At 48.7% G+C, this 16,416-nt stretch overlaps 1 protein-coding gene across 3 annotated transcripts in view; it reads right to left on the bottom strand.

Moving 5' to 3' along the window:
* The window catches only part of CTNNBL1 (catenin beta like 1), a 161,126-nt gene that overhangs the window by 12,159 nt on the left and 132,551 nt on the right, over positions 1-16,416 (bottom strand). For all 3 annotated transcript variants that reach the window (XM_080813370.1, XM_080813371.1, XM_080813369.1), the window contains exons 13-14: positions 15,820-15,900; positions 46-183 (exon numbers count right to left, since the gene is read on the bottom strand). In XM_080813370.1, coding sequence (XP_080669496.1) covers positions 46-183; positions 15,820-15,900 — 219 coding nt within the window. The remainder of the gene's footprint in view (positions 1-45; positions 184-15,819; positions 15,901-16,416) is intronic.

The raw sequence follows: 16,416 nt of genomic DNA on the forward strand, positions 1-16,416 counted from the left end.
AAGGAGGCAGGCGTGGACAGGCCCGTCGGGGGCAGCCCCTCCTACCTGGGGCACGTTGGCATTGCAGATCTCCGCCATGATGTAGCAGATGTGCTGAAGGACAAAGAGCCCTGCGTCCAAGCGCCGGAGGTAGAACTCATCCTCCGTGTCGTTGTCTATGATCTCCCCGCGCCGGACCATGTCCTGCAAGCAAATGAGCATTGGGGACAAATGAGCTGGCCAGTGAGCCCACAGGACACAAAAGAACAGCAACTACAACAACAATGACAACAGCACCAGGAGACCATTCCATTGTGGTCTTCTGCTCCGCCCATTATCTTCTAAAGTCTCCTCCTTACGTTTTCATTTTTAATGGACTAGAGGCCCAGGGAGTCAGATTAAAGCCCCCTTTATTTTTTCCTATGCAGTCAAGGCCAAAATGATCTCATCCCCATATTCAATCTAAAGAATAAGTTGACAGGGACACAAATCTCAGCTGTATCTGCTTCCAGCCATTCTCCACTCTTTGTTTCTGGCCCCGTACATCACCTCTCTAGAACCTGCGGATCTCTTTCCCTTCCCAGTCAGGTGGAACTCGGGAGGAGCGGTCCCGTGTCCACAAGTCTGTCTTGCTGCCCTGGTGAGGCTGAGGGCGACGGCACAGGCCGTACGTGTGACCCTCCGGGCTCACGCCACATCAGCAGCAAAACGCCACCACCTCTTCCGTGGTGCTTCACCAGCAGGCACTCCCCTAGGCCGACACCCTGATGAGCGACAGGAGTCTCTTTCCTCAACCGCTGCAACTCCAGACCTACCCGTCTTGCTGTCTCCAGATGTATTCCTCTTTAGCAGATTCTTTTCTTAAACAGCTTTACTGAGATACAATTCACATACCACACAATTTGCCCATCTAAAGTGCACCATGTACCGGCTTCTGGTGCGCTCAGAGCCGTGTGACCGGCACAATGGTAGGACACGTCCACCACCACCCCCGAGCCCCCCAACTAGCAGATTATCACCGCCTCTGCCACCAGAGCTCCTCTCCCCACCTTTGAGCCTTCACTGCCTTCCCTCCTCGGGATCCTAGGGTATCTCTGAGGCCAGTGCTGCCTTTATGCCTTTATGCTACCTCCACCGCTCACCTTCCCTGATGACAAGGCTAACACTGCTCCTCTCCACACGCCTCTCCTGCGCAAGACCTGCTCCCACACGCCATGCTCGCATGGATCCCCACCGTAACCCTCCTCCGTTGTTAACGCCCGTCTCCAACTCCCTTCATTTCATAAGGGTGGACTATGAACTCTGGTAAGGCAGGGACTGAATTCTGTCTTCATGTCTCCACTTAGTAAACATCCACACACTGAACGAAAGGGAAAAGACATCTCTGTTTTGGGCTGTCGGCTCTCAGGAGTAAGAACTGGGAGACGGACTTGTTCTGTGTGACTGGCAGACTGGCTTGAGAAGACAGGTGCTTGACACATGCTTTTGATGACAACAGTCCATTTCTTAATTCTGTCAGTAGTTTTATGGCCGTGGTTCCCTCTGACAGCTCGGGCTCCTGTCACTGATGGAAGCCCCTGGGATCCTGCTTTCCACTCTCCCAAACTTGGAGGACTTACCGCTTGGTCATCAATCTCCAAAGAGAACCCTTAGAGACTATTTAGACGCAGATAATGCTCTTCTTTATTTGCCCAAGGGGCCGGCCTGTAGCAACACAAGGCTACTTTTCATCTCGCTCCTAAAGGCCTCTGTCTGAGGCAAAGGAGGGCTGCACTGTCTGGCAAATCAGCACCACTAATTCCTAGCTTCATTTAGTAGCAAATTCCTTGGTAATCTGGTAATGGTGTTAATGTTCACGAGGTAGTCATGGAGCACTGGACTGATGTCCGAGGAGTTTAAAAATAGAAGGGTCTCTTTACTTTCTCATTTACTCATAATTGTAACTTCCTGCTCCAGAACTCCTAAGTGTTCAGCAGCTGGGAGCACAGGAAGCAAAATCACTCCAGACTTCCACTCATGCAAAAAGCATTTGCTGCTAATACTTTACATTTCTATAATGCTGTAGAGTTTAAAGTGTCATTATATATACGGTTCTGACTACCACATTTAAAGAGAGCAGGGAAGGGATTATTAATCCCATTGTACAAATCAGAATCAAAGGCACACAGAGGTTAAGTAAGTTGCCTGTAATTACATGATTACCAGTTACTAGAATATGGACCCCCCGGGGACGGGAATCCTGTCTGATTCACCTCTGAGGTGGAGATGATTAACGTAACACCAAGTGCTCAGATCCCAGCCCAGCTAAGCACCCAGCAGCAAGGGAGCCATTCTAAGCATTGACTTAAGGTAGAAAAAGAATGAAAATGGAGGTAAGGGGATGCTCTGGTCTTTGTCATGGAGGGGCCGACTGTCTGGGGAGGCCACAGGGACCCAGGAAATGACCAGAGAGTAAGGGGATATTAAAGATAATGACAGGTAGTGAGTGCTGATCAGGGTTGGCTAAGACAGGAGGGCACCTGGGAAGAAGTGACTCCCGGGCAGCCTTCCCAGCTCCTGAGAGACAGCAGAATGAAGGCCTTAAGGATGAGGCCTTCCAGGGGTCTGAGACCTCGTGCGGCTCATTGCTCTCTGCTCACCAGCAACCGCCCCCCTCCGCCGCCCTGCCTTGCACACAGAACAGACAGGCCTGCCCTCTGTTCTCTGTCTCTTCACCGTTGCTGGCAATGTTGGTACTAGTCCCACCCCCCAATCTCTATCATAATATAGTTAAAGTCTATAATGGGATATTGCTTTCAAAAATTTTCCTGAGAGTTTTGAAAACTTTTCAAAGTTTTCCAACTTGTAAACTTTCCCAACTAGATATTAGGATTTTTCAGTCCGGAAAACCCCCAAGACTTTGATTTATCCATTTACGGCACCTCCCATGTCTCGCCTTCCGGCAGTTATTCCGACGTGTGCCTCTTTCACATGTAGGCTCCTTGGAAGCAAGAGCTGTGTTTCCCTCTTCTTTGTGCCCTAGAAAGCACCTCACATACCACTTTGAGCACAGCAGGCTCTTGGAAAGCATTTGTCAAACAGGACTGGGAAACGCAGGCAGAAGTTCAGCGCTGCTTAAGGAGCTGTGTGTGCTAAGACTCCCGTGGATGGGGAGAGGGGAAAGCATCAGATGTGGTGAGGGACGGGACCATGGTGGGCCAGCTGGTGGGGGCCTGAACCCTGGCGACAGAACTGAGACACAATGGGCTGCAGGCTGGGGCGCCTGGGTGGCTCAGTGGGTTAAGCCTCTGCCTTCGGCTCAGGTCGTGGTCTTGGGGTCCTAAGATCGAGCCCCTCGTCTGGCTCTCTGCTTGGCAGGGAGCCTGCTTCCCCCTCTCTCTCTGCCTGCCTTTCTGACCACTTGTGATCTCTGTGTGTCAAATAAGTAAAATCTTAAAAAAAAAAAAAAAAAAAAAGGGGGGGGGCTGCAGGCTGCCTGTGCAGGAAAACGTCACACATGGGAACACGCAACTCCTGTGTGACAGACACGCCGGCTCACAGCCCTGAGAGGCAAGCAGAGCGCATGGCTGGGAGGCCGCAGTATCAGCCTCCGTGGGGAGCTGATCAGATGGAGGAGAGAAGAGGTGACGAAGCCCTTAGAGGTTTGCAAACATGGAAACTGGGAGAGGAACACAATTCATTCATCCAACTGGTAAAGATTTCCCAAACACCCAAAGGTGGGCCAGGTACTGGATGATGTGCTGGGGGGAGGCAAAGATGAATTAAGAGTCCACATCGTCAAGGAGATTATAGCCTAATAATATCGCCAAATTATTAATTTTTAAAAATGTAATAATGCCTATGATCAAGGGTTTCTCAAATGGTACCACATGCTGTGGGCATTCAGGACACACTTTGTCTGTCTGGAGGGCCCAAAAGACGTCACAGGAAATGTACATTTGAGGTGGACTCTGTAGGAGTCTGACAGGCTGGTAAGGACATTCTAAGCAGAAGGAGAAACAGCATGGATCAAGGCATGGAAAAGTCAGCTTGGCTAGGGTGAGAGAGATCAACAGTGGAACATCAGTATCACTAAAAGAAAGGTTAGAAAGGAGGAAGGGAGTGTGGTTTTTTGCTTATAAAGATCCTGGCTGTCGGCAGATGATATTATTTTTGATTGATTGCTACATATGAGGCACTGTGGGAGGCCGTCTGAATACAGACCTCTGCCGCCACCATCCATCCACCTCAGAGGGCCAGCCAGTGTTTATGGAGGGCTCGTTGCGTGTCAGACTGAGTCTAAGGGCGTTTAATTCCTTTGCTTCGCACAAATATTGGAGGAAACGGGACTCGGCAGAGCAGTCTCCCAAGGCCAGTGGGTGGCAGAACTGGGACTCAAAACCAAGGCTCAAACCCAAGTTTCATGCTGCCATGTTTGCGTGGGTGCAGGTTTCGGAGCTGTTTGCGAGAACAAAGATGCTCAGTAAGAGTGGTAGAGGCTCAAGAATGGAGCATAGCAAAATTAAGTTTCTTCCTTCCTGGTGCTTTTTCCTTTTCCATACTCTCCCCTACGACCTGATCTTCTTTTAACCAGACAGGCACATACTGTACCTTCCCGTTTCTCTAAATATTGTCATCCAGAAAGGACGGACCCAAGAGACCAATGCCAAACTCCATTTTTGTCTCTCTCCTTAGAACTTCAAGACTCTGACAACATTCAAGTCAACATTCTACTTTTAGATATACAGCCAGATGATTTGAAAGGGAAAATTTCAAATGTAGATCTGAGATGCGGCTTTAGCTCATCTCCAAGAAAGGCATCACCATCGCAGGGCTGAACATGCACAAAGATGAAACAGAGATTGGCTTCTAAGACGAAGTCTCTGCCCTGACAGTTTCAGAAGCATCATAGAAACCAGCAAGCAGAGAAGGTGACTGCTGTCAGGATAGCACCTTATCTAGCCTGTTACGACTCCATGGCAGGGAATATTTACTGCTGACTGGATTCAGAAAAGTTGAGCGGAAACGTGTACTCAGTGTTTAAAGGGAAATAAAAGAAGCAGGATGGTTATGTATCATTCTGATAGCAAATAAGAAAGTTTGGGGAGGGGCACCTGGGTGGCTCAGTAAGTTAAAGCCTCTGCGTTCAGCTCAGGTCATGATCCCAGGGTCCTGGGATGGAGCCCCGTGTCGGGCTCTCTGCTCAGTAGAGAGCGTGCTTCCCCCCACCCCTGGCCCCCGCCTACTTGTGATCTCTGTCTGTCAAATAAATAAATAAAAAATCTTAAAAAAAAAAAAAAAGAAAGTAAGTTTGGGGACAGTTCTTGTTGGAATATCTTCTCAAGTTTTGGTCTGTCTTAAGAAGAAGGAGGATCATATATGACCTTTATTATAAATGGATTAATGAATTTCTGGCTCCTTTCTGGATTCTAAGATACCAGATTAAAAAAACTGATGTGGAGATAAGGAAGTGGACCTAACTCCGGATAGACTTCTCAGGGTTTCTGAGACTCCAAAATAGCTGCTGGTACAACCCAACTCATGATCATCTGGCTAGGATTCAGTCTTTGAAGTAATATAAATGTAACATCAACATTCTAGCATCACTACAAGCTTCTCCCTACTGTCTTATTTTCCTCACAGAAGGCTCTGGAAGAACTGAAGGAGTCCGATTTAGAAAACTCTGATGGTTACATACTAGTAGCACATAAGTAGACTTGCCTCACTAGCGGTAGGGAGCAAATGACTTCTGCCCCACTGACCAGTGAGACATCCTTCAAAGTGACTGGCAAGGAAAAGAGTGAGGCTGGCTGGCCCACGCTGAGATTAAACCTGCAGCTCCCCAGCCTCAGCACGTGGGCACCAAACCTAGTAACATGAGTATAACAGGCCTAAATACCTCATTCTAAAAAGATACCCAACCTCCCTTGCCTCCTTTTCTCTTAAGAGACCCTCTGACATTACAAGAAGCATTTAGACACTGGGTTTTCTGAATGATGATGTATTAATTCTACAAACAGGTTCCTCTGCCAAGATTGGACAGAGTACTAAACAAACTAACGCTCACTAACTTACTAGTGTCCTTAGAGAGGTCATCTAACTTTTCATGGCCTCGGCTTCTTTGCTTGGAAACGAGAAGCCTGCCCTGGATCAGGGAAGGAAAACGGGTTTCACTTGGAGCACCCACTCTCACGCACCGCAGTGGCTGTCAAGTGCTCAACATGGAAAAGGGCTGGGGGACTAATGGGAGCTTGTGCAGGAGGAGCCCTGAGACCAGTTAAGCTGTATCTGCGCTGACTGCAGGGTGGGGAGTGGAGGAGGCACCAACTGTCTTCCCTGATCTCGTGCTCTAGAAGGTTCCTTCCAGCTTTGATAAACGAGGGCAAATCTAGGACTGAGCCACCTCCGTCACCAGACAGGATGGATTTCTGCCTCTATCTGGGTGTCTGTATGGACGGACTGAAGCTGTTGACTGGTGGTGCTCCCAGACAGTCAGAAGAGCCACTGTGACAAAGGCCTCAGGTAGGAGACAGGGAGCATCACCCTGACATGACATAGTGGTCAGCACTGACAACGAGCTCATTCTCTCACAGTAAATTAGACTTCCTCGTCCCAAAGAGATGAGCCCTGGATCTGCTGCTACATTGGACAGGCCATCTTTAAACAATCTAGACATGAAAATCGAGTGCTCTTCAAATGGCAATAGGATTAACAGAGATTAAAGAGAAATTCCAGAAATCCAGTAACTGCCTCAAGTATCATAAACATATCTCACTTTAAAAAATTCCAGAGTGAAAATGTGTGTGTACACTAAACTGTATCTAAAATGAGACAGGTGAGTTAAGATGTAAAGGAAGTCTTCCACAAATTCATTCAACTCTCACCGCTGTGGCGAGTGAAGGTGACGGTCCTCTTTGTGAAGCAATGACAATTCGACATCCACAGAAGCGCTTTCTACTTTTGAGAGCAGAGTATCTTCATTAACCTCACTTGCTGTATATGCCCTGTGTTGGGTATGCACATTTCAAATATCATTTCCAGATTTCACAGATGGAAAAACTGAGACAGATGTCAAATGATTGTCACTGAGTTTCGGTTAAAGACTCTGGTGGAACATGATTTCCTTGTCCAAGACCTTTTTCTATTTGTCCTTTCACTCTGGCAAGAGATGGGATGTAGCACACGGATAATGACAACAGCAACCTTTCCCAAGTCCTCACTGTGTGCCAGGTGCTGGGCTAAGCACTTTCATGGATTTTTCCTCACGAGGAGTTGGGAACTTTGTGTCCGCCTTTCAGACAGGAAAGGAAGGCTTACAGAGGTGGAATGTCTCATAAGGCCACAAAGCTCATGGTTGAGTAGTTGTTGGAGACAGGATAAAACACATACAGTTTGGCTCCAAGCCTGTGATACCTTTCAGAGTCCAAAGAAGGAAAAACTTTGTTTTATAGACCTTTTCCAGTATTAGCATATGAACAAAGAGCATTTTTTTCTTGATGCTCTACCTAGGGTCTAATGCAAACAAGCTATATTAAATGTGTGGTTCTCTTGTGTCTTCCTGGGCCTGTCTTTTCCTTGTAAATTAAAGAAATTAAAAAAATAAATAAATAGAAATAAAAAAAGGGCAAAGGGGGCCTGGGTGGCTGGTTAAGTAAGTGTCTGCCTTCGGCTCAGGTCATGATCACAGGGTCCTGGAATTGAGTCCTGCATCAGGCTCCCTCCTCAGAGGGGAGTCTGCGTCTCTCTCTCCCTCTGCCGCTCCCCCTGCTTGTGCTCTCTCTTTGCAAGCATGCTCTCTCTCAGATAAATAAATCTTTAAAAAAAAAAAAAAAGGTGCACGTGTGTGTGTGTGTGTGTGTGTGTGTGTGAATCTACAACTAGGCTAGCAAATTCCACAAGCAATTTGGAAGAGTTGAAAAAAACGGAAGACACTCAGAAAGGTTTTGTGTTGCTCATTCCATGAGAGAAGGCTAGAATAAAAACTTAGATGGTAATTCAGTGAATGGCGCATTAAGTAGAACAGATTGCAATTCACAGCAGCATAAGCCTGTTTGGGGACTGCTAAAATCAACAGATTCATCTCCAAAGATACACAAGGAGGTGGTACGTGTGGTGTCAAGGTGCCATTTCTGCAGGGTTGTGTGTTGTTTCCCCCTCCCCCAGCCACATCCTCACTTTAAATGTTAATCTGTCGTCAGGAGCACTACCAAATCACCACCTTTCCACCAGCCTCTATCTCTCTCAGCAGGCAAGTCACAAGCCTCCAAATGAGCATGTGGATGCCATTTCTAATCTGCCCCTGACAGGCAGCGAGCTGCCCCTCGCTGATGGAAGGAGACAGTCATAAAAGAAGCTGCTATGTAGCCAATAAGAATTCCTCTTGCCTTAATAAGAGGGGATGTGACTCAGAGCCCCGATGGGTCACAGTTACGGTCTGTAGTCATGGGTAAGAACGCCCCACCATTTACAAAAGGCCCATCTCTTTTTTCTTCAAAAGCAAGGGAAGAGTTTAAGCCACGGGAGAGACAGGTAAGTGGAGCTGGGTGTGTTGGGGTGTGGGGGTGGGGTGCGCACAAACACCAGCAAATAAAAACCTTCTTCTAAGAGCTTCTAAAATAGGGCAGACTATTAGAGAAGGATCCTAGAGACAGCCAGTCATTTTTAGCTGGGGAAACCGAGGCTGAAGAAATAATAAAAGGGATTTTGGGGGGAGGGGAGAATGCGTAACTAATTGGCAGAAACTCTGATAAGGGTCCAAGAACCTCAGGCCAGATCTTTGCCCACGGAGGAGAACTGACTATGTGTTAGGCCAACCCTAGCACATATGCTTGTGACTCGTTGCTATAAACAATCTCATTAATCTTTAAAATAGTGAAGTCACTGTGAAAACTAAAACACGCAAAGGGCAAGTCATCTCCCCCAAAACAGAGGTCGTGTGTGGCTGAGCTGAGATTCAACCTTGGGCCGTATGACCTCAGGACTCACACTTCCTTCCAGCTACCATGTCTCCATGATGCGTGTGTCTTCCATTTCTACATTTCTAAATTTACTGAAAAAACAAAACAAAAGAAAAAATACCCACGACTGCTCATCTGAATCTTGACAACATATAAGCCAGCCTTGAGAGAACCAGAGCTTCTGCGATAGCAGATACAAGAACACAAGGCCAGAAAATAACAATCCTGTTGGGGGTGCCGAGGAAGGAAGATCAGGACAGGCTTGTGGTGCCTCAGCTTTAGAGGGAGAGAGAGACAAGTACACAGGCCAAAAACACTTACAATAATAGCTACCACTTATGGCATACTTGCTTGTGCCAGAAACTGTTCTAAGTGATTTCTGTATATTGATCTATTTCATCTTCCCTGCAACCCTTCAAGATAGGTATTACCATTCTCCCCCTTTTCCTGATGAGGAAACTGAAGCAGAGGCAAGATTTGGGTCTATGGCTTGCAGGCTGCTGCGCACAGGGAGCACAGAGCACAGGGGTGGGGGGAGCAGCATGGGGGCCGGGACGCTTTCTGCAGGCGCTGGCCCAGCAACACTAAGCAGCATGCTTGGCACATGGTACACACTCAACATGCATCTATTGACAGACTTTTCTGCCAAAGCTCTTGAGGATACAGAGGAATTAGCCAGCTGCAGGAGAGGGCTGTGGGAAACATGGTACGGAGAGGTATTCTGGGCAGAGGAGAGAAAGGTTAGGAAGGCACAGGTGGTACAGGTGCACATCACAAGGGGAGGAGTGGTGAGGGATGCAGCCCTGGGGTGGGGAGGCCGGGGCAGGCAGGGGCCCCAGTGGGAGAGGCCTAGCAAGGCCTGGAAAGAATTTAGAGCATATCCCGCAGGTAACACAGAGCCATTGTGTGCTGGGTTTGGGTAGGTGAGTGGCATAGCTGCATTTTCAGTTTCGAAAAATCTCTGGTTACTGTGTAAGAAATGGATCGGAGAGGACAAACCTAGGGACAGGGAAACAGGTCAGCGAGGAGGGCGCTGCACTCCTATAAGAAGAAAAGATGCTGGCTGCCCAAGTGTCCACGGTGGTAGTGAGGACACGGGAACACGAAGAGGATGCACAGAGATCAGAGGTAAAACTTACCGGACGGACCCAGCAAGCAGAAAGGAGGAAACAGATGCAGCGCAGGTTTCTGACCTGGTGAAACTGGTGACTGGCCCCAGTGCGGTGAAGGAGGGGAGGGGATGATACACGGATAGGGTCACAGACCAGGCTTTGGACTGGCTGAGCCACAAAAGCCTCTGCGTGATGGCCTGTGGGAGGGGCTATGAGAGTCAGCAGACACTCAGGAGTCCCCGGCACACAGCCCTAGTGCCTATGAACCCCACTGGAACAGGAGGGCAGGGAGGATGACAAAAGCCAAACAGAGCATGCAGGGCCACACTGCAAGGTAAGCGGCAGCGGCACAGCATCAGAACTGAGCTCCTCTGACTTCCCCTCCACTGGCAGAAAGGATGACAGACTGGGAAGGGGGCAGACAGGGGGTTACAGAGGGTAAACGTGCATATGGCTACGTCAGTGGGCATCTGAAAGAGAGGCAAAAGCACCAGGACACACCCTCCCCCACCATCACTGGCTTCTACTGGCTATCAGCTGTGTCCTGGCAAATTCTTGAACAGAAAAAGTCTGGGAATGACTGACTTAAAGAACAGCTGAGAGGAACTCTCAGCAGGATTCTCTTTTTAAAGCGCATCCCAGAAGCCTGCCGCCCAGTTAGCAGAAGAATCAATGGCAGTCTCCTACTTCTGTCTACATCCTTCCCCAGTGCTCTAGGATCACGTTCCCCACGCACCCACTCCTGTGCTCCCCCCACTCTGTACAGATCTTTAAATGAGTTTCAAATGCCAAGGAAATAGTCCAAGTCTGTTCCAGACATCAAGTCCTGTGGATACTGTTTCATTACAAGGAGTCCACCTTTCTCTTTCCAGGATAAAGCCTAGAATGATTTAACTGTGGCAAAATTAGCATGCAATTTGTAAGTCATTATAGTGCAAAGTATGTGGTGAGAACACTTTATTGAATAAACCTGCTGAGTATAATTTTCCCAGGAACTAAAAAAGGGAAACCTCTCTCCAAAGCTCTCCTCCCTCTTAAAATCCCTGCCAGTACCTATATAATTATGTCTCACTCTGACAGTCAGAAGCCAGGCATCTCTGTACATTTAACCGAGAGAAGCCAGAAGGAACCAACGAGAAGTCAGGACATCTTCCCAATAACAGGGACCTTGCTGTTTTCCGGGCTTGGTGTTGGTTTGGGAGTCAGGTGAAATCTGCTGAGACAAGCATCCTGAATATTTACAGATCATGGAGAACTGAGGCTCACTAGAAGAGTCTAAGAATTACATGCCCTTTAAAAGTTCAGGTCAAATCTTGTTAACCAGGAGCCCCGAGGGCATGTCCAGATACACTGTGGCCCTGAATCGGGCAGTCACTGAAGACACATGAATGCAGTGGGCCACGGCCCCAGACGTGGAAGTCTCTGCCAGTCACAGACTATTGCAGTAATGTGATTTCGAGTGAATGTGTATACAGTCACCAGCTTGTCCTGTAGACTCTTCTAAATAGGCATGTTTCACCTTACTGAACACCGCCACAGGTAGGCCACAGAACCTACACAGAGGTCCTGAGATACTTTTGATGATGAGGCTAATCATAGAGCAAACCAAAAAAGAGGGTTAAAAATGAGAGTTAAGGAACAATGTAGGAAAAAACCCTCAGACCTTCAATTTTCCTTAATACTCAGGGACAAATACTAATTTTATTTCATAAGTGATGGTCCTTCATTTAGTGCATGTCAATCATTATGTAAGTCCTGAGAAAATGATGAACAAGAGAGATTACAGCCCCAGAGACAAAGAATAAACAAATACTGAGAGGTGATGAAGGGCCCTGGAGATTGGGGTGATGCTACTTTACGCATGGTGATGACTGAAAACTCTCTGATGAGGTGACATTTAGGCTGAGACCTGAAGGTAGAGGGAAGCACCAGAAGAGCCAGGACAACGGGGAAAAGCAAATGCAAAGGCGCTAAGGCAGGAAGGAGTGCCCAGGTGCGGGAGAGGACGCTAGAGAAACGGGGGGCACCCAGATCATGCGAAATGTTGCAGTCCTAGGGGAGTTAGGAAGTGTGTGTGCATGCAGGGGTGATGGGGTGCAGACAGTCCTTAAAGAGACAACAAAAGGTTCTCTGGCCACTGGCTATGTGCCAAGCCCTGTGAAAGAGCTTTCAGGTGTTAGGTCATCAAATCCCACCTTCTGAATGCCCCAAAGTACCCAGGTTGGGACATACACCTTAGAAAGAAAACACTACTGAGCAAGAAAATAAGGCTGAGAAGTCAAGCTACTTGTCCGCAGTCAGAAAGCAGAAAGAAGCCGGGCTCTAGAGCCCACATTCTCCCCTCTCACCCTCTTCTCCTAGGGTTTAACTTCCCACTCACCCCTCCAAACTTGACTCCCCTTGCCCCTCCATTGCTCCTGCTCCTCTTCAGTTGGAAATGCCTGATGCATCTCTACCTTCTAACATGCAGCTCGTACCCTGCATCATACGTGAAACAGCTGAGGGTCCCACCGGGCACAGTCCACAGCTCCCGGCTCCCTGGGCCTCATCAGCAGCACCGCTCCTAGGGGCCCCTTCTTCCACGGGCACTTCCAACTCTCACCCCCTGCCAGTGGCTGGCCCGGTGCCTTGCAGAGAGCAGGCGCCTGAGAAATATTTGCCAAATGACCGGATTCTGTCCAGTGACTCCTGGTCAATTGCAAAAAATGGCCATTCGCACCGTGCCCGTGGACGTCTGAAGTGTACAGGGAAGATGGGGTTTCTGAGACACTAAAGCTGTCAATACCTGACCTGCCTTATCTGGGGGCAGTCCCCGACCCTGCTATCTAAGGTTTTTTTTTTGTTGCAGACTTGGTGGAGTGTGGAAGTCTGGGAGATATTTATCCATTACTGATCTGACCGCCAATGTCATCAAATGCATGAGAAATAAGCATTCAATTCGAATCAACAAATATTTGCTGAGCTCCCAAGGGGTGTAGGACATCTGAGTTTAACAGACATGGGTGGGGTGAGGCAACAAATTGCTTATGACTTAAGAGAGAAGAGTGTATGAAGGAGAGGTGAAAAAGAGGTCGTTCTGTTCCGAGACATTCTACACCTGCCAGGTGGCTGCACCTGCCAGGACGGAGCCCGAGTGCTGGCAGAGAGCACTGCTCGCTAATGCATCCCTCGCCCCGCCACCCCGCCCTGTCTCTCTGAGCAACACTGGGGCTGCTGAGCACTAATGGCCTTGGAATGTTTGCCAGTGCCCAGCAAAACGGCCTTGGCATCAAGGAGACAGATGTTTGTCAGGGAACGGCAGGAGCCCCGGTGCCCGTGGTACACAGGAGCTCTGTGAAGGCCGGGGGAGAGTGGCTGCGGCGATTACTCTCCGTCAGTGCTAATCAATTTCACACCCTCTTCAGTGCTGATAATAGATAATCTTGTGGGAAATGGGCCAAGTTTCCTAACGGCTACATGCAAGCTGCTCCCTCACGCCCCACAGCTTACTCGGTCGCCTTCAGAAAAGCCATCTACTCCAGCTTCCCCTCAAACGAAGTATATGATGGGACCAACACTCTGGTCTGTTAGGGGGACTCCTTCCGGGACAGATGGCAAGGAAGATGCCCTCAGGAGAAGGGCTGCCTGGCTCGCTTTAAAAGCTACACAAGAACGACTGAAGGATGCTACGAGCACCAAGCAGCAGCGGCTCTCAGAAATGTAGCGAGGTGCTTTCCGTACTTTATGCTTCCTCTTTATAATAACCCCCAAAGGGGAGTGTTATTTCCATTTTACAGATGACACAACCAAAGTTTACAGAGGTCAACTCATTTGTCCAAGGTCTCAGAGCTAGGACGTGGCAAAGTTGGAATCCAAACCCAGGGTTCTGTGACTCCCCACTCACCCAACACTTTCTTGGGGGCTGCCGCTCCTCTGTATGAAGGGCCGCGTGGTCACCGATCACCCTCTCCCTGTGCTCTTACTCCACCCCACTGCTAGAAGCCGGCACAGTGACCCAAGGATGTGCGCTTGAACCTGAGGGGCAACGCTGAGTTGGAAAGGATCTGAGAGGTGTTTGCTGATACCACGTTATAGCTAAGAAGCCGGCTACATGAAGCATGGTGACAAGCCAGGGCCACACAGTGATGGAGAGGGGGTGCCTGCCTAAAATTCTAGGTCCCCCAACTCCCAGGTGCTCCTTCTACCCCTGAAAATCTCCTCTTGCAGGTAACACAGGTCTTCAGTCAGAGCTGGAGTTCTAACTGTCTTGTGGCTGTTTCCCCACAAAAGTCAAGGGAAATTTCTTTAAATTATCATTCAGACGAAGAGAAAGAAGACATTACTCTGCCACTTACACAGTCACTAAGTGTCCACCATGCACAAGTTACTGTAAAGGGAAAAAAGGATGGAGAAGGAAACCCCAGTCAAAGGACAAAATAAAGGGGGTGGGAGGGCAGAACAAGAACTGCATGTGCAACATGCTGGCGTCTGCAGTCCAGCCTCAGGATTCGGAGCCTCTGCCTTTATCTTGTAGGAGTATCACTGCATAAACGAGGAACGTCCCAGTCAGTCAATTCAATCAATCAACAAACATCTGAGGACTTACTAGGGGGAGGGAGATCCTGAGCACGACACCCACAGCGACCTGTCCCCTGGCATTCATAAAGCAAGGTATAGCTTATGAAGCAGGGGTGGTGGTTACGAAGGGGTGAAGAGAAACAGGGCACAGACAAGAGGGTCGCTGTCTCCCCATAAGCTCGGGGCTCTCACCCCGAGAGCTAGCTAGCGCAGTCCCCTGTGTGCTGGGCTCTGCCCCGCAGCTGTGCTGCTCCACCACAGATGGGAGCTGGGGCCCAACTGGCTCTCCCACCAGTGCGGCTCAAAAGCCTCCAGTGTATCTTTAAGGCAAGAAGAACTAAAGAGAATGGAGTGATAGAGCAAATCAAGATCACAAAGAAAATGAAGTCTATTAGAGACTTTGAAAAAAAGCAAGGCAAGGATCCTTTGGCAATGTGACCAAAGACTGAGGAATGTCTTGCCGGGAGGAGGATACAGACCGGACATTAAACAACACAAATGCCTGCCCCCGATGAAGGTGACAGATGAGAAAGGTAGAGGCCAGAGATGGCAGAGAACAAAATGGAAGCAGGTGGAAAGTACGAAGGCAGGGTAGCAGCATAGCGAGCACAACCCCTCAAGAAACAAACCTGACCAAAAAAAAAAAAAAAAAAAGAAACAAACCTGACAGGCTTCATTTCCCTCAGCAGCCATGAGGGGAAGAAATTAGGGTCAGTCCTCTGGAACCTGGTACACAGGCTTTGCTGCGATGCCTCTGAGGCCCCTTTCTCCAGGTCTCCAGTTTTTCATCTGTCAATGAGTGACCTCGACCTTTCCTTCCAGTTCTTATCCCATGATCACCCTTCCCTCGGACGTTTCCCCTATGACTACAGAAGCCAGCAGGGTGTGAACCAAGACGGACTCTGCCAGCTCTGCCAGTGTGGAACCAAGTCACTGCACTGCACTTTGGCCAGATGTTTTCAGAGCAGCTCATGTCAAGGGTACTTGTGCTATCACCCAGACCCTCGGCTGGACAGGGATCATTCCGACACATCCTCCCTCTTAAAGGACACTCACTCCTATTAGAAGGTCTAACCACTGGCAGACTGTCACCTGCTCTGCTCTAACAGCAGAGGCGGCACATGAGGGTAGGTGGTACCTCTGCCCTTGCCTGTCCTATGGGGACAGAGAAGGTACAAAGGGACCCAAATGAAATGCAAGTCGACGGTCGGCAAAAGACAGGCAAGGATACGTACGTGTTTCTCCCCTTCAATCTTCTTGTCCGCCACCTGCATTGCATCCAGATACTTAAAATGCAACTCCATCAGTCTGTCAACCTGAAAGAGAGATATTTCAGACATGAGTGAGAAGGAAAAAGAATACCAAGGCAAGAGAACAGTGGGGCTCCCATTCATCTCACTGTCACTCCGTACAATAGGAGACCCACTCTCCCACTTCTGACATCGAGGATGAGCTCTGCTTAGTGACACAGCAGGAATGGATTGAAGAGCTGGGGCAGAACAAGCCAACACCTGGGATGGGTGCAGCCCGAACACAGGCCCATTCCCCAAAGGACACTGCATTCCGGCCCTTCGAGGGCTCCCATGAATTCGAGTTGTTAAAAACAAACAGATAAATAAAAATTCAAGTCCCTTCTTGCAAAGAGAAGGAGCCTGAAGTTACATACTTGGTATTCACTTAGAACTTTACAGAAATTTCTTTCTTCCAACTGAAACCTTTCAAGTTCAGATTCTACCCCAGAGCTGATCTTTTTTTAAAAAGGTCCGAGTAAAATCTCTTTAGTTGCTTTCGAGTTAGAAGAGAGTACACGAAAAAAACTCTTTCAGCAACTT

The sequence above is a fragment of the Martes martes genome (genome assembly GCF_963455335.1).
Source record: "Martes martes genome assembly, chromosome: 9".
In the NCBI taxonomy this organism is placed as follows: Eukaryota; Metazoa; Chordata; class Mammalia; order Carnivora; family Mustelidae; genus Martes; species Martes martes.